At 44.1% G+C, this 24,937-nt stretch overlaps 2 protein-coding genes across 3 annotated transcripts in view; one reads left to right on the forward strand and one right to left on the reverse strand.

The window, feature by feature from the left end:
• Positions 1 to 2,669: 2,669 nt before the first annotated feature.
• On the forward strand, positions 2,670 to 15,145 carry LOC110086463 (uncharacterized). Of its 2 annotated transcripts, XM_078378128.1 has the most exons (6): positions 2,670 to 2,871; positions 3,073 to 3,120; positions 3,629 to 3,707; positions 6,794 to 7,801; positions 10,117 to 10,225; positions 11,500 to 15,145. In XM_078378128.1, the coding sequence occupies exons 4-6, from the start codon at positions 7,103 to 7,105 to the stop codon at positions 12,465 to 12,467; spliced, it is 1,776 nt and encodes a 591-aa protein (XP_078234254.1). In that variant the 5' UTR covers positions 2,670 to 2,871; positions 3,073 to 3,120; positions 3,629 to 3,707; positions 6,794 to 7,102; the 3' UTR covers positions 12,468 to 15,145. The 2 variants fall into 2 exon arrangements, with proteins under 2 accessions (XP_078234254.1, XP_078234255.1); XM_078378129.1 differs by lacking the exon at positions 3,629 to 3,707 and having other exon boundaries at positions 2,738 to 2,871.
• Positions 15,146 to 21,331: 6,186 nt separating this feature from the next.
• Positions 21,332 to 24,937, reverse strand: part of LOC110086457 (scavenger receptor cysteine-rich domain-containing protein DMBT1) — a 38,008-nt gene continuing 34,402 nt past the window's right edge. Inside the window, exons 11-13 of the mRNA XM_020807384.3 lie at positions 23,721 to 24,044; positions 23,490 to 23,618; positions 21,332 to 22,163 (exon numbers count right to left, since the gene is read on the reverse strand). Of these exons, the coding sequence (XP_020663043.3) occupies positions 22,000 to 22,163; positions 23,490 to 23,618; positions 23,721 to 24,044 (617 nt within the window). The 3' untranslated portion in view covers positions 21,332 to 21,999. The remainder of the gene's footprint in view (positions 22,164 to 23,489; positions 23,619 to 23,720; positions 24,045 to 24,937) is intronic.

Raw genomic sequence — 24,937 nt, forward strand, 5'->3', positions numbered from 1 at the left:
AAAGATAGGGATGGCTTTAGGACCCAGAAAGCAAAATTCATTTAACCCTCCATAATCTAGTCTAGGAGAGGCTTCTTGATGGATACTCAGGGACCCAAGGCTAGGAAGACATGAGTGGATACAGACAACTAGATCATGGGAACCTTTTTCTCTTTTGAAAAGAAGACTTTTTCTTTTTATAACTGTGGGTATGAGCTTCTTCTAAAAGAGCTTTTTTTGATTTCTCTTGTAATTCAGTGATACTTTATTTCTATGTTTGTTGGAAATTATGTCCATTTTGTTGTTTCAGGCAAATAGGGGCCTCACTCCCACTGGCGCTGCACCCATCCAAGCTGTATAGTATCTAAAACCAACTTGTTTTGGCACATGGGACAGAAAATCCCCCACAAGTGCCTCTCCTTGCTTTTTGTAAAAATGCCAAGAGCAATTTTAAAAAAAATTAAACACCATGTGTTATCGAATCATAGGATAATGGATTTGGAAGGGGCTTATAAGGCCATCAAGTCCAATGTCTTGCTCAATGCAGGAATCCAAATCAAAGCAGATCTGACAGATGGTTGCCCAATTTTCTCTTGAAGCGCTCACCACCCTCTGGAGGTAATTATTGGCACAAAAAATTGCTGCCTGAGGCATCTGCCTCACTCTGCCTTAATGGTATAGCTGGCCTTTTTCATCTTCAAATACTTTTGAAGCCTTGTTGGTGCATTTACTTCCCTTTATCATTGGCTGTGTAGATCAACTCTACTCCTCAGTCTGCCATCTGTAAAATGGCACTACCAATGAACTGTCTTAACAGTGCTAAAGAGCCAGCTACTGTACCTCACAGAGCAAGTCTTAGGAAATCCAGGTTCGAGTCCCCTGTAAGTCATGAAATTCACTGCGTTCCCTTAGGACAGTCAAACTCTCAGGCCAAGCTAGATCAGCGTGAGGTTGAACTAAGTGGCCCTTGAAGTCTCTTCCAATGCTACACTTTTATTGCTCTATTCTTCCACCTCACCATGTTGTTGTTTGTGAGGATAAAGTAGGGAAGAGAACATGAACACCACCTTGACATGACTGCAGGATCACTGCATGTCATAAATATATGGTATGCAAAAGAAAGTTCTTCTGTGATGCATAATTTATGGAATGCACTGCCACATGGTGTACTGTATGTTAATATACCTCTATAAAGGAATTAGGAAATTCTCCCACCCCAGAGTTTGCATGGCCAAGTAGAGATTTGAACCCAGGTCTCCAAAGTCATACCCAGACACTCTACACACCAACTTTACTGAGATACTCTATTAGATCACTACAACTACTTCTGAGTATTTAATACCTAGAAAACTTTGAAAAGAGTCACTTTTAAAGCAGAATCAATGCACAATTATTTCAGTATCTTTGTTAGATCACTAAAATACACAAAGAAAAGTTTTTGAGTTTTGCTTGCCTATTTAGTGGTTTAATAAAGGCAATGCTTAGATTTGTTTTGAGGTTTTATATAAGAACTACATAACTCCCTCATTCCTCTTTTTTGTATATCTATCAGGGACTAGGCAGCTGGCCAAATGCAGCCTATGAGCTGAGAAGCCGTGGGTGTCAAAATGCTAATAACTAGAGGGTAGGGATAGCCCTTGTGGGGTGTTTGATTAGAGAAACCTTTCATGGAGAATCCAGCAGGTCTCTCATCTTGCTAATCTAAGTGCTAAACAAACCGGAGTGCTAAATATTAAGCACTTTTAAAAGCCAAGAACAAATCCCAGGCAAAGTGTTAGGTTTTAACCATTGTTTTAAAGCAAGAATGTTCAAATAACCCATTAGTGTATGTCAGGGGTATGCAATGTGCAGCCCTCCAGGTCTTCTTGGCCTGCCAACCCCAGCAATTCCCCCACTGGCTATGTTGCAAGGCAGCAACATCTGAAGGTGGCAGGGGGGGGGGACTGCACTTAGCCCAACCCTGATTTAAGTTAATCAATCTTAACTATTGACCAAGCAGGGGGAGAATGTGCATTCTGCCTCCGTTCTCTAATACTGTACTCATACTCACTGTTTCCCATTTACCCAAGCATCCTCCCTATTAAGGAAAATAAAGTAAGAAAATGGGAAGGCTAGGGACAGGCAGTAAAGCCATTTATTATCATTGTTGTTAACTTAAATATTCTTTTATAAGGGGTGAGTGGGTTTATTTTTCCTTCACTGCACAGTGGTCATGATTCTTTGTAAGCCGCCCCGAGTAGATTCTGTCTAGAGGGGCGGGGTATAAATCGAATAATAAATAAATAAAATAAAATGTCTCCCAGGCTAAGGTAGCGGCTGATAGCTTGCTCGCGGTCGCTTCACACGTTCGCTTCGCACCCTTCGATAATCTCTCACGTTCATGTGTGAACAGCCTCTGCATAATCATTTCCGACGATCCTCCTGCCTTTGACATTTCTTTCACCTGAAGACCCTTTTGCACACACAACCTCGCAGGAACCAACCCAGGCATCTTTATTTTTACGCGCGTTTTTAAAAGTTCCCCCTTTCGCCTGCGCTCCTGCCGGCGGTTGGCAGCAACCCGAGCCCTGGTCAAACGTCCCTGGGGCCCACCAAGGGTTAAACCAAGCGTGGGCTCGGCCAGCCCTAGAGAGGAAGCCAGGAAGCCCGGCGAGGGGGATGAATTAAGCCGGGACACCTTCCTGCTCCTCCTCTTCCCGGGATCAAAACTTGGGATTTGAATTTTAATAAGGGGGGGATTTGCCTCTGCAGGGGTGGCAGCTTTGTGTGCGGCGGGGCTTTGTGTGGCGGAGCTGGCCTGAAAGGTCGGAGGGAGTGGGGGAAGGCAAGACCCTTGGAGCTGCAGATCCAGCTTTAAAAAAAATAATAAGGATCGAGGGAAGAAGCATCTGGGTGAGAAAAAAAGGCGAGGGGTGGCTCTTGCACGGCGTGCGGATGTTTATGCGTGTCTGGGTTGGATCCGAATGGAAATCGGGGGTTGCTCGCGGGGTGGGTCCGACTTCTCTTTCCAAGCTGTGCTGGAGTTTGTTGTTGTCTGTCACCATCTCTATACCATAGATCTCTCTCTATAACATTTTCCCTCTCGCTTCCCAGCCAAAAAAGGATGATCGGAGCGATTTACCCACAGCTTGGTAATAAGAGGTAGGCATACGCCGCGGGTTCATCTTCCCACTTTCTTCTTTAGGGCAGCCTCCGTGGGTCTAACTAAGAACCCCTTTGGGACCCTCACGGCAGTCCTGTGAGAGAGGGGTCAGGTCGAGCAGTGGCCAGTAGCCCCCATGGCCATCCTGTGAGTTTTGTGGCTGAGCAGAGATTTGAATCCAGTGTGTGTGTGTGTGTGTGTGTTTGTTTGTTTGTTTGTTTGTTTATTTATTTATTTATTTATTTATTTATTTATTTATTTATACCCCACCTATCTGGTCAAACGACCACTCAGATCCAAGACTGATAACTGTGATCTTTACACATAGTTGCGCACAGTCAACGCCATGATAATAGTCTTTATTCTTCCCGTTTCACAAGCTGAAAGATGAGGCTGTGAAGTGGGGGCGGGCGGATAGAGGTGACAGGGACATCCAAGGTTGGATTTGAACTCAGATCTCAAAAACCAGGATGTTCCCCATCCTTCTCTTTCTCTCTGTTTACTCAGGCCTGCCTGCCCACTCACATCCTTTGTTTGGAGTTGTAGAATAAAAAATCAGGGTCAAGTCTAGGAGAAGAGGTCTGTGGTAAGCTTTCATTGTGTGTGTCCCTCTGTGTGTTGTTGTAGGATTAACAAGAAGGTTTGCTGTGACTTCTCCCTCCTTTACAGAGTGTATTAGGACGGAGGAACGGTGTTGTTGCTGAAGCAGAAGATCCACAGCTAGATGATTCAAGGGAGGAGGTTGGGGCCACAGCTGTCCCTGTTTCCTAGACAGAAAATGAAAGCAGGACTGTGTGTTGCGTTCAGGATTATGAAAGAGGAGTGAAGAGGCTGGAAGTTTGCCATGCTTCCGAATTTGTGGGTGAACAGATCCGAATCCACATTTGTGTTTGCGAAGATGGGCTCAGAAGATGATGTGGATTATCAGTGTGGATTTTCTACGTGAAATATAAACATGAGGCTCCCGGGGTGGGTGGGGGCTCCTCATTCATTTGCATCTGTTTGGCAGTTTTCCTTCTGCCTTGCTGTTGGTTCGGGGATCTCATTTCTGCTTTCTGGCTAAGGGATGTAGCAGCGGAGCAGATGAGGTTTTGAAATCTGGATCATGTAAAGGGGAAGACTCAGATAGGGCCTGTTATCTAGCTTTCCATTCTGTTTGCATCTGAGGATTTAGAGGGGGGAGGTCGTCAAGGGATTAAAGGACCCCCAGCGGGCCGTGGGGGAAGGGCAGGCAAGCACCGGCAATGTTGATTCTCTGCAGAATGTGTTTGACGGCTGAGCCGATTAAGGGCTCGGCTTTATCCTTCTCTGGGCCCTGCACAACAACCTCTCTGTTTTCTTTCAAAAGTGTGGTCCTCTCTTTCTCATTCTCTCTCCTCTGTGCACTAGCTGTCTCACAAGGTTTCACATAAAGAGTCGGTGAAAAAAACTTTTGAAGTATATATTCTAACACACACACCCAATGTATTTTGGAGTATAAGATGTAGTAACACAATTCAACATTTTCTTGAAGGCCAGTATCCTGAAACCTTAATGTTTTGCACTTATAACTCTGTCAGAAAGGATGACCACTCTATGCCCTTCTCCTTACAAATTTAATTTACCCTACATAAATGACACAGGGACATGGTGGCACTGTGGGCTAAACTACAGAAGCCTTTGTGTGTTGCGGGGTCAGAAGACCAGCAGTCGTAAGATCAAATCCACGCGACGGAGTGAGCTCCTGTCGCTTTGTCCCAGCTCCTCACCAACCTAGCAGTTTGAAAGCATGTAAATGCGAGTAGATAAATAGGTACCACCTCGGTGGGAAGGTAAACAGCATTCCGTGTATAGCCACGCTGGCCATGTGACAACGGAAACTGTCTTCGGACAAATGCTGGCTCTGTGGCTTGGAAACGGGGATGAGCACCACACCCTAGAGTCGGACACGACTGACTAAAATGTCAAGGGGAACCTTTACCTTTACTTACAGAAATGACAGCTGGGTTACGTGTAAGCAACTGAACTGTTGACTTTTAATGGTTCAAGTACAGAACTGAATTTTCAAGCGAATAGGTAAAGGTAAAGGTTCCACCTGACAATTTTGTCTAGTTGTGTCAGACTCTAGGCGGTGGTGCTCATCTCCATTTCCAACCCCTAGAGCTAGTGTTTGTCCGCAGACAATCCTCCGTGGTCACATGGCCAGCGTGACTAGATACGGAATGCCGTTTACATTCCCACGGAGGTGGTACCTATTTATCTACTCGCATTTTTGCATTTTGCAGGCTTTCGAACCGCTAGGTTGGCGGGAGCTAGGACAAGCGACGGGGGTTCACTCCGTCGCGTGGATTGGATCTTACGATTGCAGGTCTTCTGACCTTGCAGCACAGAGGCTTCAGCGATTTAACCCACAGCGCACTGCATTTTCAAGTAAATAGTGAAATTTTAATACACTTCTCCCTTGAATTGCATGGGTCTGGGCAGCAGAGTTTCGGTTATACAGTGGTGCCTCGACTTATGACCATAATCTGTTCCAGAAGATGTACATAACTCGTAATGGTCGTAAGTCGAAGCACCATTTCCCATTGAAATGCATTGGAATGCGATTAATCTGTTCCAGAAGAGAGAGAAAATACACCCCCAAAATAAAATTAAAATAAAACACTGCAAGTCTCATAGGAACACGCTGGGGCTGCAAAATAATAATAATGATAATAAAATAATAAAAAACAACGGAGCAAGCCCCAAAGGTGCTAGGCCTTTCAAAAAACAAAAGACAAAAATAAACAATGGACCAAGCCCCAAAGGTGCTGGGGCTGCAAAAAAATAAAATAAAATAAACAATGGAGCAAGCCCCATCGAAAGGCGCTGGGGCTGCAAAAAATATATATATCAAAAAACAAAACAACAACACAGCATAGAAACATACTCAGTCACTTGGCAGCTTTTCCTTCTGAACCTTTTGGCTATTTCCTTCTGCCTTTAGCTGCATTCATAGATTGTGATAAATCATGGCTTGTGATGAGAACACACCTAGCCTCCCCTGGACTTGAATTCTCCTTTCTGCCCTGATGTGGCAAGGAAAAGCAATTCAAAAGCTCTTTTTTCAGATTTTAATTAATCAGTTTTGTGACATCTAAAAATATGTTGTTTTAAAGAAAATTCTTGCTGTTTACTAATTATATTGTGTATTTGAAACAAGCTAACTTCAAATTGTGGCCTTTGAAGGCTGGCATATTTTGACAAATCTGGATTAAGCTCAGTCACAGTTTAGCGTTCAGAGGAAATACTAAAATATGGTAATTGAAACTGAGGACAAAGCCCATCCAGCCTGTTTGCAACCATCTGCATGCAAAATTGGTCTGTGTATGCAATTAAATGATGGACGGCAAAATTTCTAGAACCCACACTGATTGTTCTAGACATCACAATAAACTGTGGCTTATCTTGATAGGAAACAACCTCAGCCTCCTCTTCAGCTCAAACATGGGAAAAAAGTTTTTTTACCTGTATAATATTAAGATCTTTCTTGGATTAGAACTAATCATGTTAACCACCACTGTATATTTATTGTTTTCAACTTTAAATATTGTCTTTCAATGTTGTTAGTCGCCTTGGGTCCTTTTCAAGGAGAAAGGTGGGGCAAAAATATTTCAAATAAATAAATGACTTTATACTTTGTTTTCACCCCAGAACAACTCGCAGCCTTGTGAATTGGAAATGTGTTGGCTCCGGGGTCAGCTGGCTTCCTTGAACGCTACATTACTGAGAGGATCGTTCCATTCGCCCTGCACAATGGGAGCTATGAGGTGGTATGAGGGTATTGCCTAAGGTCAGAGACTGGAGTTTTTTTTGTATGTGCCTGTCTGAGGTACAAAATCTGGATTTTTAGGGGGCAGGTAGAAGTCTTTGAACTCGGGAGAGAGCCAGCCCAAGGAAGACAAGGTTGCAAGCTCAGACTTGGAGACGAGGAAGGAAAGTGAGCACAACATCTTGTGGGAAATGGCGGAACAAAGCCATAAAGGGCTGGAGTCAGGGGAGGGATCTGGAGGCTCAGGGAGAGACAGCTTTTCAGCCCAGTCCGGTGCTGCTCAGGACCTGTCCCGATGGGCATTATCACGGCAGGAAGGAGTACCCCAACGCCTGGAAGCCCAGTGGCAAGAGTACTTGAAAACTGTCCAGTATCCCACTGCAGGATGGGGAGCATCACAGCTGCCAGACTTGACTTCATGGGATGAGCTGGCTGCATTTGACCGTGTGTTTGGTGCCTGCCAGTGGACCAGAGAGGGGATGAGCCGCCTGATGCCAACCCTCAGTGCCGAAGCCCAGCAGGCCTTAAGCAGCCTGAACACCAGAGACAAAGGGGATCATGGGAAAGCTAAAACCGCTGCCGTGCGAGGCAACCCCAGTAGCGCCGAGATGCAGCGCCAGCGCTTCCGGCAGTTCCGCTACCAGGAGGCCGAGGGGCCCCGTGAAGTCTGCAGCCGGTTACGGGAACTCTGCCATCGCTGGCTGGAACCGGAGAGCCGCACCAAAGAGCAGATCCTGGAGCTGCTGATTCTGGAGCAGTTCTTGGTGGTTCTGCCACAGGAAATCCAGAACCAAGTGCGAGAACGTGGGCCGGAGACTTGTGCCCAGGCAGTAGCCTTGGCTGAGGGTTTCCTTCTGAGGCAGCAGGAGAGTGTGGAAAGTGAACCGCAGGTGAGGATATGGCAGGCAAATGATTCCATCAATCTAGTAACCTTGTTTGTTGAATAGGAAGCTCACATCTTTGCACTACAACTCCCAGAATCCAACAGTTAATGTGGCTACTGGCATGGGGAATTCTGGGAGCTCCACTTCTTTTGAACTAGAACAAATTAAATAGAGCCCAAATCCAGGCTGTGTTCCATGAAAGGCGAAAATTTGCCAGCCGAGTAAATTCACTATACGATTTAGGTGGCCTTCGTCTATAGGTAAAGCACAGAAAGTTATGCAAAAGCTCTATCTGTGATCACTGTAGAAATGGTTGAACTCCCTTCTGGTTCAGTAGGATATGTGTAGTATATATATTTAAAGCGTGTTATCTCATTCTGCAGCTGGGGAAACAAAGCTCTGTATCACGTGGCAGTACTAAAGCAAAGCAAAAGCAAAAAGCGTGCTGCTTATATACTGCCTCAGTGCTTCAAGCACTCTCTGGGCGGTTTACAAGTTAATTATGCAGGCTACACATTGCCCCCCCCCCCCGCGAGCTGGGTACTCATTTTACCAACCTCAGAAGGATAGAAGGCTGAGTCAACCTTGAGCCGGCTACCTGGGATTGAACTCCAGGTCGTGAGCACAGTTTTGGCTGCAGTACAGCAGTTTAACCACTGGCCCCCTCCCTGATGTCCTTTAAAACAGTGGTCCCCAACCTTGGGCCTCCAGATGTTCTTGGACTTCAGCTCCCAGAAACTTTCACCACCACCTCTGCTGGCTAGGATTTCTGGGAGCTGAAGTCCAAGAACATCTGGAGGCCCAAGGTTGGGGACCACTGCTTTAAAAAACTCCTAAAGACATTTTATTTTGTCAGATCTTTCAGAATCCACCAATCTAAGATCCCTAAGAACATCAGCCTTTTACGTAATTGCTGGCTGTTTTTCACCTTGTTTTAAATGTTTATTATTTAGTATAATTTGTTAATTTAATGTAATACCCTTGATTATGTCGCATAATCAATTTTGTTATTGTGATTGTCTGTGAACTGGCTAGAGTGACCATTGGTCAGATGTAAGTATAAAGAACACACACACACACACACTGTTCTTTCAGTTCTTCAGATTCAAGACTGGGAATTGTGCTTTTGAATGGGAAGGCTAGAATTTTTCTCCCTGCTAACTAGTGTTCTGTGAACAAACTAGATGCCTATGCCACACAGCTCTAAACAGTGATGTTTTAATGCATCCCAACGAAGGTTTTTTAGCCCATATTCTTCTGCTTCCTCTATTTCTTTTCCCATTTATTCTGCCTCAAAGGATCAGCTGTAATGATCGATAGATTTTGTTTTCAGTATGTAACCAAAGTATCCTGGGTTTCTGTGTTTTATAAGTTCTTGATCTTACTTGCATATTTGCTGAAGTGGGGTTACAGGAAAGCAGGATGGGCCCCATCCTGCGCATTTCTGTGTTAATAATAATAATAATAATAATAATAATAATAATAATAATAATAATAATAATAATAATAATAATAATAATAATAATAATTTATTGTCATTGTAAGTATATACACATACAACGAAATTCACAGACACCCAGAGACCAGACACATGCACACACATAAAATTCCCAAACACTCCCCACCCACTAAAAGTCCCCCACTAAAAATACAAACATCTACATCCTGCCCTCCCCCTAAGATCCATGCATAATCTGATGAAAGGGGGCTTGACACCCAGTTAGACCACCCATATGGCCAGGTACCCTAATAATGCAGGAACTGCTGGATAGCTCAGTGGTTTAGGCATCTGGCTGCAGAGACAGAGGTTGGGAGATTCCCCTTTAGTCACAGGGGATTTATTCCAAGCCCTCTCTTGGAGGCTGAAAAACATGGGTTGTAGCAAATGCTATTATAATAGTGAACACTATACAGTGGTATCTTGACTTACGAACTTAATCCGTATTGGAATGGCGTTTGTACATCGAAAAGTTTGTAAGTTGAGGCAAGATTTCCCATAGGAATCACTGAAAACCATTTAATCCATATCTACTGGTTTTCATTCGTATGTCGAGGCGCTGCTCGTAGGTAGAAGCATTAGTTCCCACAGGAAGTAATGCAAAGCCGTTTAATCCGTACTCTACCACTAGGGTGTGATTTTTTATTTTATTTTTTCTTCTTTTGACCTAAGGTGAACTTAGGTCAAAAAAAGGGCAGGAAAGTTTTTTTGTTTTTTTTTTTTGTAAGTTGAGGCTCCGTTCGCCAGTTGAAGCAACTTTTTTTTAAAGATGGCTCATAATTGTTAACGTCTACTGTCATTTCTGGGGGGTGATTTATTCCAGATGATATCCGTGAATCTCTCTGAAGATCAACGGGCTGCTTCTGGGGCCAAGCAGAGGCCACTCACCAAGGAGGGCAGGCAACAGGATAATGGAAAGACCAACGTACTGGGTAAGGGTTTTTTGTTTTTTGATTTTTTGCCTTTTACTGCTGGTACTTCTGTTTTGCTCAGCACAGCTCAATGCTACAGTTCAAGAAGAGTTTTGGATTAGCTGGAAAGGATGCAGTAAAATACTAAATGCTGCATTCTAGATATTTTATCCATACTGATTTTATTGTAATAAAAAAGAATAAAGTCTCCTAAGATACTTCAAGCATCCTTTAACACGTGCAAGCAAAGCTTCAATGACAGTCTGTAAGGGGAAATACATTTTCCACTTCTGGGACATTGGGGCCTTTTCAGCTAATGACAAGAGTTAACTGCCCTGGGGTTGCTGCACCTAATAGTCCTCTCCAGTATTCTGCAGATTGATTTAGCTTTTTCTCAAACAATCATGCAGTGTGGTGCCATGGATGGAGTAATAGACAAGTAGTCAGGTGATCTGGGTTCAAGTTCTGCTTGCCATGGAAACTCACCAAGGGTGTCACTGATAATACCGCCCCTTAAATATCTCTATTAAGGTTACCATAAGTTGGATGGCACATAATACACATTATAAACAGGTCATTCAAAATTTATATAAAGAGCAGTTGGTTAGTACTATCCATATATGCATTACAAATTAAAATACTTTGGCCAAAATCCTGTTGTGTAAGTACACTTGTGAAAGAGTAACAACATCACCAGCTGAAGAGGTTTCTGGTAATTGAAGAATTCCTCTTTTTGTCCCACTCCTTGTCTGACTTGGGTGTAATAAATCTTATTTCATATGAGCCGTGGGAGTCTCAGGACAGAAGAAGGGAGTCTCCTTCTATCCAGAAACTCCCACGGCTCTCATTCAATAAGTTATGCAGGTGTAGCTTATGCAACAGGATTCTGACTATTATTTTGGTGCCTTGAACTAAGTACCTGATCTGTGCAGGAACTGAAGCCTACAAACACCAGAGTTCTTGTTCATCAACCCTTCTGGCTTTGGAGATTTTCTTAGAAGAGAAAGGCACATGCTCACTTTTAATTACTCTTTTGTAGTTGTGAGGGCTAGAAACTTGCTTTAAATATGTATATTAAAATGGGTGTTATAACATTTAAATTCTGTCCTTTTCTGTTGTCATGTTTTAGGTTTTTTTTCTGCAGTCTTGTCATAATTGCAAAAATGCAATTATGCCATAAGCAGAACGAATTACGCTATTCACCCCAATAACAGATACTGACCATATAATGTAAGAGCATTAAGAAACACTGAACTGAAATCACTGAAATGTTCTTCTTTTGCCTAATCTTACAGGGACAAAGGTGGCAAACAGAGTCAGTGGGTCATTTCAGCATCCCAAGGCCAAGGAAGAGGGGACACATACTGCTACCGGGATGACCCCAAGGAAAGAGAAATCCCACATCTGTATTGACTGTGGAAAATGCTTTGCACGCCCCTCTGATCTGGCTAAGCACGAGAACATCCACACTGGCGCAAAGCCCTTTCGCTGCATGGTGTGTGGAACACGATTCAGTCAGTTGTCCCACTTGACCAGGCACCAGAGGATTCACACAGGGGAAAAACCCCACACATGTACTGAATGTGGCGCAGCATTTGCTCAACGGGCTTCTCTAGTGAGTCACCAGAGGGTCCACTCAGGAGAGCAGCCATATCGCTGTTCTCACTGCCAGCAGTGTTTCAGCCACCAGTCTGCGCTCAAAGTGCATGAACGTATCCACACAGGCCAGAAACCTTACATCTGCCTGGAATGTGGAAAGAGATTTGTTTCCTCCTCCACCCTTAAAATTCATAAGAGGATCCATACAGGAGAAAAGCCATTTTCCTGTGGCGAGTGTGGGAAGCGATTCATTCAGCGCTCCAATCTGATTTCCCACCAGCGGACGCACTCTGGGGAAAAGCCGTTTTGCTGTGGCGTGTGCGGGAGAAGGTTCAGCTACCCGTCGGACCTTACTAGGCACCAAAAGATCCACACAGGGGAGAAACCATTTCCCTGCGATGAATGTGAGCGGAGATTCACCCGATTCTCAGATCTTCTCATACACCGGAGAATCCATACAGGAGAGCGGCCGTATCGCTGCCTTGAGTGCGGCAGGAGATTCAGACAGAAGAGTGCTTTAGTAACACATCAGAGGATCCACACGAAAGAGAAGGCAGTGGAGAAAGGCAAGCCTGTGACATCCAAAGAGTCGCAGCCAAAGAGTGAACTGAAAGCCAGTGAAACAGAAGAGAAGGGAGATACTCTAGGAAAGGAAAAGAAGTAGAAAGGTCCATTGAGAATTTGAAGGAACCAGCCTTGCCTTGTCTTTCCTGCTTCTGACCCATCAATTCCTCCTCAGTTTTAGAAGGATTCTCTAGAGGACAAGAGGAAATTTCATCTTGTTCCCTTGACAGGTCCTTTTGCTTCTCCAAAACTGGTCCCTCACAAGAATACAGCTGGATCTTTTTGCAGAGGAACTTTGATTGGGAGATAATTGAAGCTGACAATAATCAGCCTCATCCTTATCTCCAGCGACTTCACTAATACTCACTAGGAAGAGATCTTGTCACCCAGTAATGACTGGAAACTGATTTCAGGCTCGGATTCCTGTCTTTCTGTTTTCATTGTAAGAGGACAGCAAGGGCTTTGTTAGGAAGAAGTTGTCTGCTCTGTGGATCAGGCATGTCGGAGATGGTTTAACATCTTGCTGGAGCTGAAGCAGAGGAATCTACTGAAAGGAGAACCCTTAAGGCTGATCCCGGCTGTCATATTTCTCTGCCAGTGTTTCCAACCTTGGGTAACCCAGATGTTCTTGGACTGCAACTCCCAGAAACCCTGGCCAACACAGCTAGTGGTGAAGGCTACTGGGAATTGCAGTTCAAGAACACCTGGATTACCCATGGTTGAGAACCACTGCTCTATGCCATGATCTCCGAAGAGCTTGTGCATAAAGGATCTTTCTGTGCTGTGAGACCTGCTTTTCAATGGACAGTGTAACGGCAGGAAGAAATGTGCAGAATGTGTTATAATGAGAGACAACAATCATCCTGATTTGTGAAATGCTAAGGAGAGAATAGGTGTCTTTCTTGTAAATGGGAGCTTCCATTCGGCTGTTGTGGGATATGACGCAGCAAAGTGCATCGATCCTGGCCTGATCTCTCAAAATAATTGTCATGTGTATTGGGAGAAGAAAGATTACTGTGTCATTCAAGGGTTTCAGCGTTCCTCCACTATGTGGTCTGCATTGCCTATTGTTTGTAAGATTAATCTCCTGTTTCATCAATCTGAGCAATAACAGGGTTACTTGTGAGCACTAGCCACAATAAATCTCTTAGCTAGTGTGATCCATTGGCTTTGGGTACAGGAAATCTGAGTTCAAATCACCAGTCAGGTGCGACTTCACGGCACAGCCTTGGGCAAATTTGCAGCTTGATTTCCTCATTTGTTAAAAACAAAACAAAAACCATTAGACCTATCTCACAGGGATGTGAGCAAGAACAAGCTATGTAACGATTGTAAGGTCATTTGTCTATTGCAAATGCTACGTAACTGATGAATAGTGATTTGTAGATTTGGGGTGGATGGAGCATGGGGATAATTCTCTGCAGACGTACCCTGACAGTAGGCAACCCATGTTGTTTATACTCTTGGCTGGAGTAGAGTCAGTGACATTGCCACACGTGGGAAAGCTGTTGCTGATGATATCGATCAGCCTCACCTATGTTTACAGTGTGTTGAGTGGGCTTTATTAGCTGGTAATTATGTTTAGGACCCCACCCATAAGCAAGCAGCAATTGGAAAATGCAACCAGTCCTAGACTTCTTGAAGTGCCAGTATATACATTCAGTAAGATTTACTTTCGCATACACCCTTCTTCTCAAATTAAGAACAATGTTATCTTGTTGACCTACCCTTGCCCCTCCATTCTGCTTCTGTACTCTTGGAAAATCTTAACTCTGTAAAACAGATCCTAGTTTAGACTGTGGCAGGCTGAGCCATTTCTCTGTAAGTGAGCTTCACCAATGCACGCCAGCCCCCCCCCTTTTCCCCTCCACTGAGCCCTTCTTTACCTGTTTCTCTGTAACTGCTGCTATCTCTTTTCTACCCACCTTGTTCCTGAAATCTGTCTTTTTGTAGAGGAAGAGGAGGAGAAAATTCAGACTGGCTGGTCTGGTGACATCCATCAGGATCCATCATTTCTAGTCTCTCCATGTAACAGCAATTGAGAGCTGTCATGTTATCTTTTTCCATGATTTTGCCTCCTGGTGTATCCAGATTCCATTGAACTAGCTAGGCATCCTTCAGTCTCGAGAGACTATGGTAACGTGCTCTATATGGAGGACTTCGACGCTGTATGCAAAGGTGGAGTGTCCTCTCCAGAGCACGAAGCCTGGGTAAAATAATTTGGAGGATAGGCTGTTACCCACTGCTTCTGTAAAAGCTGCACTGCTATAGAAGTGAGGGCTTTGAAAATTACTTCAGAGGTGGCGTTTTAAACTCCTGCCATGCACATGTGTCTTACGAGTACTCCTTAAGAGGGCTCCCTGGATTAGCTGTTGTTGGATGTGGTCTGCTACTCCAGCACATATTTTCTAAAATTGATTTATAAGTTGCCTGGTTCTTGTGCTGAAATCTCAGTTTTAAAAATGGAGGAATTTGAGAAGTGATTTGGAAATTAAAAGAGGAAAACTACTGTACCAGGTTACTTGCCCACAAAGCGTGTTATGCTCAACACTGCGTACGTGCACCTGTGTCAAAATTGTGGGCTACATTTTGCAAATGTGACGAAATCATCTCTGATTTCAACAACCAAGAACAGATTCTTTTATTACATGTTACTTAATGTTATGAATTGTTTGGAGCCATTGAACTTTTAAAAGTTTTGTCATACCAAGCTTATCATATGAACCTTGATTTAAATTAAACACTGGCAGATTTTAAAGTTACTTTGTAAAATAATAATGAATCAGTGTTATCTGGCATACTTGTTTCCTACTTTCCTACCTCAGCTGACATGAAGTCTAAAGGGATTTTTCTACACTTAGAGAAGAGAAATAAACTGAGGTGGCTCTCAAAACTTGCTCTGCAAAGAGTTGTAGAAACACCTTTTAGTAGAAACAGGCGAACTATTGTTTTTTCAGAAAAAGGGGTTTTCATTTCACTTCCACTGAGTTCACTGGGGCTGATTCTGATCTGACTGGGTGTAGGATTGCTGCTGTAAGGTAAGAACTTCAAAAAGGTGACCTTGTTTTTGTGTAGCATCAAAAACAACTTAAGGACCCCATGTGTGTACTGCAGGAGTGAGTTGAATACTGGAAGCTGCAGTCCACAGTGAACGACATGCACCCCCTACTGGGTGTAATATGTGTCCATGAAGGATAACACTTCAAACAAATGATGATGATGATGATGATGATGATGATGATGATGATGAAAAGAAAAAGAATGGACCTTATGGATTATCAAGTCCAGCCTCTGTCAACGAGGCACAGTGGGGTACTGAACTCCCAACGTCTGGTGCCGCAGCCAGATGCCTAAGCCGTTGAGTTAGCTAGCAGTTCCTGAAGCATACTCTAATCCATGAAAATTTATTCTACAACAACTGTTTATTTTGAAACACTTCTAATTGCATTCACTGATTCCATCCAAACTGAACATGATTAAATCCCACTGAATGCTACAGAAAAGTCAAATGCTAGACTAAGAGAGTAATGCTGTATCAGATTACTCGGTGGAGGAAGAGGGGAGAGTCTGGGTCAGTCAGACCAAGGGGCCTTTCTAAGAACCACATTCTCCATCCCTCCTATCGCAGCCAACCAGATGCTGCAAAGAAGGCCATAAACCCACTCATGCTGTTTGTTTCCAGACTCTTAGATTTGGAAGTGGACTGCCTTGGAACATGGAGCAGCTGGGAGATGGTGCTCCCCTTTGCCTGGATGGTGCTCCCCTTTGCCCCATTGCCTGGAGAAAGTTCTTGTAGCGGGCTGTGGTCATCAGTGGCTCCAGCTACTTCTGAAGCCACTGCTTTGCAGTCCCAGTGATGTAGTTGATGGGGTACTTCTCCAGGCAGATATGGTGTGGATCTGGGAAGGAGCAGGAGGAAAGGGATGGTTTAGAGACTCTAGGGCTTGGCAATGCAGTATCTAGATATCTGCAAGTGTCTTAGGAGCCTCCTGCCTTCTGACGTAGAGTCAGTGGGGAGGCGGAAGAGGCTACCATTCGGTGGGATGTCCTGCTTCTTTCTCACCTCGTTGGCTGCAGATGCTCCGCTGTCCCTCAGAAATATTTCCATTGAGATGTTGATTCTCTGCTCCTTTGTCGCTTCTGCCTTCAGCCCGGGTCTCCTGTTTCTAGAACCCCATGCTGCTTTGTTCACAGGTGTGTATGTGTCATGCCATCCCTGGCTTCTTGTCAGAAATTTCTTGGAGAAGTGTCGGGCTTTTGTGATGGGTGTCAGAAGCAGGTGGCAACACTCCATTCATACAGAGATAGACACAACCCTCTGAGTTTTCCAGGCTGAAGGAAAGGGAAAGAATGCCCTGGGGAAAATTTCCCCACACATAGACTGTGAGCAGTGGAGGAATCATCATAGAAAGAATTGTCATAGGGTGGGAAGGGACCTTGGAGGTCTTCTAGTCCAACACCCTGCTCAAGGCAGGACACCTCATACCATCCCAGACAGATAGCTGTCCAATCTTTTCTTGAAAACCTCCAGCGAGGCACCCATGACATTGGGAGGCCAGCTGTTCCACTGCTTAATGGTTCTCACCATCAGAAAATTCCTCCTTATTTCCAGGTGGGATCTCCCACAAGTGGTGCTTGTGTCCCTACATGTTTCAAAGGCCAGCCTGACCTCCCTGACAATGCTGGCTTGCCCAAACTTCCAATAGATGCCCTCCGTTTGAAGGACATTCCCCTCATTGTCGTGTAGCAGCATCTCCAGAATGAGAGAGATGGAGCTGGTCCCCGCGGTGAATGGGTTTAGCTCACCCTAAGACCAGAAATGGGGGGGGGGTATTAATGAATGTGAGATGTGCTAAAAGTTAAACCAAAAGAGACTGGAATTCCATTGGCATAATTTAGTTGGGCTCAGTTCTCACAAACAACCCATCTTAGAAGTGTAGACTTCAGAGCTGATGGTGGGAATGCTAGGCCCATATAATGCAATCATTATATTTCAAAACAACCATGGTTTCAAAACAACCATGGAGGTCTCCACACCTACAGTATCCCTGACTGAGAAGCACTCAATCCCCACTTAAAATTTCCAGTGAACGAAAATCCACCACCTTCCCTGGTCTGCTGCCTCAGAGCCTTTACTCCCAGAAAGTTCTTCTGAAGGTTTACTCAGGGTCTGTCTTCCTGCCATTTGAGTCTGTCTTACTCTCTGGAGCCACACACACACAAAATGTGTTTCCTCCATCTCTTCAGGTGGCTTCCCCTTGCAAGGACTGAACCTCCGGACCTTTGCTGAGCCATCATATGATTCTGATGGGTCAGGGTCCAGTTTTGGGTCCCCCTGTTGCCCGCCCACCCCAAAGAGTCTCTGGAAGGGACTTCCACAGGCTGATCTGAGAAGAAAAAGCGAGGCAGTGGCTGAAGGAAAAACGTGAGGGTCCTGATCTGGGAGGGGTTTGCTGGGCCATTGCCCCAACTTTTCAGTTTTCCCTCTGAAATGAAAAGCTGTCTTGCGGGTGGGGGTACTCAAACCCTCCTCGGGTGCCTTTTGTTTCAAAATAACCAAAGTACTCTTAGAATTTCTGTTTAAATCCTGTGTTATTTTACCATAGAAAAGAGGAATGGGCTAAGTCCACTCCCAAGGCTGATTCTGAAACCTCCTTTGCAAGGAAGAAAGAAATCCTTAGAAACTCCCTCCACTGTGCCTTGCTATTGAGAAGCCTTCAGGAACAGTCAGGCCTCTGTTAGAAGGATTGAATTCCTGGCCCCCATATCATGCTCCAAAGTACTTCACCCCCCCTTTCGTCCAAATGGGAGGAGGACTTTTGCCCATTTCTGATGTTGTCCCTTTCACTTTGGGGCCATTCTTAGCAGTTCTTGTGTCCTGTAAAGGCTTCTGGGGACATCAACACGGGTCCCTGGAACCCCCATTTTTGCCCATCCTGACAACAGGACCACCAACCGCCAGTTTTGACACAGAACGTCCCAGTGCTTACAAGAGGTGTAATAGGGCAGCCATGGCACTCAAAGCCGAAATGACCACCTTCACTGCCTTCAGAGGGCCAACTGATAAGGGATGACCACCCTCTCCATTATCCTAGTGGCAACTGATAATGGATCTGATTCCCCTACGTTCTTTATTTTCTGCGGTCTCTCTAGAGATTGGAAAATAGGACATGCCTTGTCCCTCTGTTCTGTTTCCTCCTCCCGGAAGACCATCCCCATGTCAGGTTCTCTCAAGTATCTTCTTGTGATGTTCCATCAAGTCTGTTCCAAGGGATCATCATCCTCCCAGTGTTTTCCTGGTACTCCATTCTAAAAGTGGCCCCAGGCAAGGCCCTCCATTGGTGATGCCTTGCAGTTGACCATGCAGCTTACCCAAGGCCACCCAGGTGGCAGGACGGGGCGACCTCATCAGCCATACAATCTTCTTTGAGATGATCTTTGGTTGGCCCCAGGATTTGGATTCCTAGCGTCCTTTTCCTGTTGTTATCGGCTATCGGGCTGTTTCTGACATGCTTGTTGTCCACCTCGCAGGCAGGCGTTCCTGAAATGTCCACCTGCTACAGTGGGGAAAGCAATGGAACTTCCCAGGAACTGGATCCGTGTTGATGTCTCTTGAGGGAAATAGAGGTGGTTCTGTTTATGTATGTAGGAGGGTTAGCAAGAGGTACTTCTCTCAGAAGTGCTTCCCTCAGGTGCAAATAAAAAAAAAAGTATTAGCCCCATCATTGGGGAAAAGAAATTTGGATTGGAGGGCAAAAACTCCAGGCTGATTCGCATTGACTTGTCTCCCGTGGAGTTCAGAGACAAGAAGGCAAATGTGAGCACCCTAGTCCCAGAGCCTTTCCCACCTTATTTGTGAATGTATTCACACTCTTTGTTGGACTTTCCCACTCTCTGCTTCTGTCCTTTTTGGTCTCAGTTTCAAGGAAGAGAGAGCCTCTGTTTTCATGGGCCTGCTGGAATTTTGTATTGTGGTCTTTGTCATGGGGAGAAATCAGTGCGGCTTTGCTCTGTGTTTAAAGTAAGAGTTCCCTCTTGTGGGAAAATGAGTCCATAGCAGTCCAGCCTCTTTGAATTCTCAAGGTCTAATTTTGATTTCTCAGCTTGAGGTCGCTGAGAAACCCTCCTTTTGGAGATGACCTCTCTTCTGGCTGCGCTTGCAGCCCGACTGTCCAAGGATTGCTTTTATTTAAGAGGTGCCACTTTCACAAACGGAGTGGCTAAAATTCAAGAAGAGGTTTTCCTGCTATCGTCTGAATGTTGTTTAGAGAAGCCTTCTATGACATCCCTGCCTGATCTACTTTTATGCCTTGTTTTCCGCCTCCTCTGATGACTGATATTAAGTCTCTTGTATTATGTTTTATCACGAAGAGTCAGTCATGACTTAACGACTAAACAACAACAGTTATGTTTTATAGCCTCTTGGTTTTATTTTTAACCCTGTTGTTGTGGAGTTATATTTTATTCTGCTGTAACCCACTCAGAATAGTCTGCTGCGCTAATGGGGTGGTGAAACAAACAAACAAGCTATTTCTGAAGGCAAAACTGAGGCTACTCTACTTTGGGCACATCATGAGAAGGCAGAATTCTCTGCAAAAGACAATAATGCTGGGAAATGTTGAAAGCATCAGGAAAAGAGGAAGACCAAATATCAGATGGATTGATTCTCTAAAGGAAGCCACTTACTTGAGTTTGCAAGATTTGAAAAGTGCTGTTGAGGACAGGGCATCATTCATTCATCCAGTCCCCCCCCCCCCCAAATTCTGATGATCAAGAAAGGACAGGGAAAAGGCATTCAAAACACTCATATATTTTTATAGGACCCATCATTAACAAACCAAAGCCATTGCCTTTGACAACACAGTTTGCTACAGGATATCGTTAACTTAATCAGAAAAGACTGGTTTGAACCTATGTTAATGAGCATATGATTGCAGTTTCTCTTCATCTTGGGAATGAATATGAGAAAACCTTGTCTTGTGCCTTCCTTAATTACACAACATCACTCAAGCACAATGGTGAACTACCAACGGAGAAACACCACACTGGGTATATCTGAAAACAAATGTAATTGTATTGATAAAGTTGCATAATTTACACCTCTGACTCCCAAGAAATTGTTGTACAGTGGTACCTCGCAAGACGAATTTAATTCGTTCCGCGGTTAATGTTGTCTTGCGAAAAATTCATCTTGCGAAACGCGTTTTCCCACAGGAATGCATTGAAATCTAATTAATGCGTTCCTATGGGCAAAAAAAAGTCAGAACAAAGTCAAATTTGGTTTACAAAGGGTTTATTAAGTGCTCTTTAAAGCCATACATATTGTGCAGATGATTTCAAAAATTTCAATCAAAAAACTTTAACTTTTTAAACATCATAGAAAAACATTTAAAAATCAGCAAACATGAGGCAGGAACAAAAAACAGAAAACATTCGTCTTGCAAAGCACGGAACATTTGTCTTGTGAGTCATCAATCCCATTGCCAAAAACATTTGTCTTGCGAGTTTTTTGGTCCTGTGAGGCATTTGTCTTGCGAGGCACCACTGTAGTTGTAAACTGACAGATGTATTAATCCTAGCTTTTGTGTTCTTCAGACTGATGGGATTAAAAGATATGCATATATGTACTCTTCACATGGAACATTATGCATGTGTCTTTCTCCCCCCCTCCCCCCCTGAGTTTTAGCCAAACATGTGGTGAGTACAGAGTGCAAGCTTACTCTGGAAATGATGCACGTCTGTACTCAACCTATGCAGAGTTAACTACAATATGGGTGTACAAATTTGATGCTTCTTATTGTGATGTAGCTATAATAGTGATTATTATTGCAACAGGCCTGGCTTCCAGAAGGCAACTCTGTTATTCTGCAATCCCAAATAAATCTGTTAGGAAGTAAGGTGGAACTGAACTCAGTGGGATTTTCTTCTGAGGAAACATGTTGAGTATTGACTGCAAGACAGATGTCTCTTTTGCCCATCAACAATGTTTAATCTGCACTTGCAATTAAACAATTTCCAGATTAGATAAGTGGCAAATTTATGAAGGGTGAGAATACAGCAGTGGAAAAAAGCAGCATGAAATTAGAGTTAGACATACTCTGTGTTGTCTGAAGGGCTTTGTACTTATGATGGAGAAATTGTACAGTCTTCTCACATTGAAAGGCACTTGAGTGAAGGTGTTCTCTCCCTCATCCCCAGGTAGTTTGCCCTGAAAGAGAAACCTTGCAAATTAATCAGAATAGCAGCAGGAGGCATGATTTTTGGATCTTAGAGTTTAGTGGATAACAAGTATATTCTATCATGGTTACAGCAGAGAAGTTCGATCAAGAGCTGTTGCATGACCAATAAGAAAAAGGCAAGATTTTGAAACCAACTTTCCAAAGTCTTGTCTCTTGAAACTTCAGCATCATAGATATTCCCGAGGTCTTCCATTTGAATGTCTTCTGCCCTTGCCCAATAGTTCCACTTCTTTTGGATACTCAAGGAAGCTTGGATGTTTGCTTATCCTCAGGGATTTCAACAAAAGCACACCTAGTGTCCGAACATTCACAGGGAAAAGAGCTGGTGGCGTGGACATGGCCTCCCCCTGTTAAGTCTCATCAGCATCCGAGCCATCGCCCAATCCTTGTCTTTCAATTAATGTTGTCCACAGGATGGTCCGAGCTGGCTTTCACAAGGCAGACGGTGTCCGCATTAGGGTCCGCTTCAGATGCCAGTTGATTTCTTCCCCGGGTATACATCTCGCGAATGCCATTTACCATTTCGGACCCAACAGCGATATTTTCCATCATTCCTTCTGCAAGGAAAAGAGATAATGAGCCACAGTCCCCTGACCCCAAAGCTCCACAAGTTCATTATATTTTAGCCCTATGCATCCACTGGCTGGGAATAGGATGTGGTTGTGCATTGCCTGGTGGTGGTTGTTCATTGTCGGTGAAATTATATAAGGAGAAAGACACCTTATATCATTCCGTACAAGTATCTATAACTGTATTTATGGCTAGCTGACTTCCCATCACAAGAGCTGTGTAACGGTGTTTTACCGAACGGAATTATCCAACCCTGTACCAGACCCTAACGCTAAGTTTGTGGGTTGGGATGCTGCTGTGGGCAACGTTTGGGAGCAGGGTTTACCAGTTTAGCCTTACATGTAAACAAGCACTTGAATAGGCTCCCTGTCCCCACTTTCTTTATTCACTTTCTTGAGGAACACCCCTGCTTCCTTCCACCTCAAAACACTGCATCTTAAGGATGGGTCAGTTGATGATTTCCCCCTCCCCCCTCGGTTGATATTATTATCATACGATTAATAAGAGGAAAATCTCATAGTGCTGGTTTGGGCTTGTTTGCTTTTGTGTTAATATTCTTAAGAGGGTAGAAAGCAAACCTTTGCCTCCTTAAGCATGCTGATATAGGCCTCTTGTTTCTCAGTGGCCCTGTTTGCACCCATTTCTGCTGGCAATTCTAACTCAAAGATGCTTACAGAAGGAATGGTAGCAGAGGGCTTAATCAGCCTAATGCATAATGTCAGGTCAGATAGGGACCTGACAGAATTTTCACATGTGTCACCCATGTGGTGAAGCAAGTCCCGTAAAGGTGGTGTCAGTCCCATGGCCTAAAAGAAATAATGCTGCTGATCTGTCTGTCACAATGACGCCACTGAGGACATCATGCTGAATGTGATCAGGACATGCTCAGCCCCTGCCCCAAATGACTGATATAGGTGATCACGCACACAGAAAGGGAAACAAGGTCATCCCAAAAGCCAACCAAACCAAAACCAAGTTCTAGGGGGGGAAAATCAAATACTCATGGACAAAGAGTGTGTCCACTGTGATTAGGTTTGCACTGTGTGGTCAATGGAAAGTGCATCTATTTAAGAGTGAGAGTATAAACAGCAAGACAAACTTCCATTTAGTCATGCTCTCAGCCAGATTACTGGTGCAGCAAAAGTGGTCGTATAGACCAGATGGGCGGGGTACAAATAAAATCAAATAAATAAATAAATAAATTATGGGGTAGGACTGTGCAAGCTAATCTAGGAACATTTGGCTGATGCAAACAATCTCTGGGTTATACATTCAGGTGATTGTGACTGGAAAATTGGCTGCCACCTCCTTACCTCTTCTACGATTGAAGGGATTAACCGTAAATATTGACACTTTCTTTTTATGTAGATAGAACAGGACCGCAACGATAATCAGGAGAAGAGCTATCAGAGTCAAAATCACTGCAATGATGACTGAAGAACCTATGGAGTCCAGAGAGGAGAAAACCAAGAGTGAGAGCTTCTGGTTTTGTAAAACCCGAGCAAAGATTTGCCTTTCTCCATTGCGCTAGATGATGTAATTACCTGATTTCCCCTCACATACTGCTCCTGCATAGGTGCCACAGATGCATTTATGGGGGCCCGTGGGCGTGGCCTTGCATTCAGTGAGAGATGACTCCGATCCAGTACATTTCACCTCCTCCAGAACTACTGGGCCATTCCCAATGCCGTATTGGTTGCCAGTTGGAGCAGACAAGGCTGAGCCGCAGCCCAGTTGCCGACATACGACCATGGCCTCTGGAAGACCCCAGCCAGATGGACCTATAGTGACCCAGGACCCATTAAGCTTGAACTCCACCCGCCCAGTGCAGGAGTTGGGGCCACCGGCCAACTGCACTTCCATCTGGCCTGCAAAAAGAAAGAAAGAAAAGATTGTATGATATTCCCTTCTGAAATTCCATACTGGTTGACATATTAGCTGTCTGGGTGTTCACAATAATGTCATTTTCACACAGAGATTAAAAAAAAAACCAAGTATTATAACTGAATTTGATCTCCAAAGTCATATTTTTATGCTATACTCCTTCTTCTACTATTATTTTTTTGTAGTAACATGTATTTTTCTTTTAGATCACACATAATGGGAACTGTTTTTCTGATCAAGAGCTGACACATTAAATTAATTTTAAAATGCATACAGGCATCCTTTACCATCCTCATCCGTTCAGAGCTCCTTTAGAACCCAAGGAGGAAATATGCTAATAAATTGTATTAGATCTTGCTGTATTCCAAGAGCTGCTGGTTAAGAAAGGAGAGAAAACGAGCACATTGACATGGAGAATGTGTGGCATTCCAGAGGTTTCTGGATTACAATTCTGACCAACCCAACTCTTGATTGACAGAATACTTCAAGTCTCTTTCTCTGACCTGCTACACTTCTGATACTGTTGGACCACAGTGCCCGTCATTCATGGCCATGGTGCCCTATGATGCTGTTGGCTGACAGTGGTAGAGGTAGGACCTCCACCATCTATGGGCTCATGGGTTATCCCTCCCCACGGAAGATCAGAATATTTTGCTTCCACTGAGAAATACCTAAAGTTTTCCTTTTGCTCTAAACATGGATACAGGTGGTTTCCTTATCTGAAACTAATGACTGATCCTGGCTTTTACCAGACTAGCCAAAGTTTAAATTAATATTTCCTTGAATTGAGATATAACCAGTGGAGGACCAACATTTCTGGGCCCCTGAAGATTGAACTGTTATGGAGGCCCCTTCACAACCAGCAAGGAGGTCTGGA

The sequence above is a fragment of the Pogona vitticeps genome, chromosome 6, assembly GCF_051106095.1.
Source record: "Pogona vitticeps strain Pit_001003342236 chromosome 6, PviZW2.1, whole genome shotgun sequence".
NCBI lineage: Eukaryota > Metazoa > Chordata > Lepidosauria > Squamata > Agamidae > Pogona > Pogona vitticeps.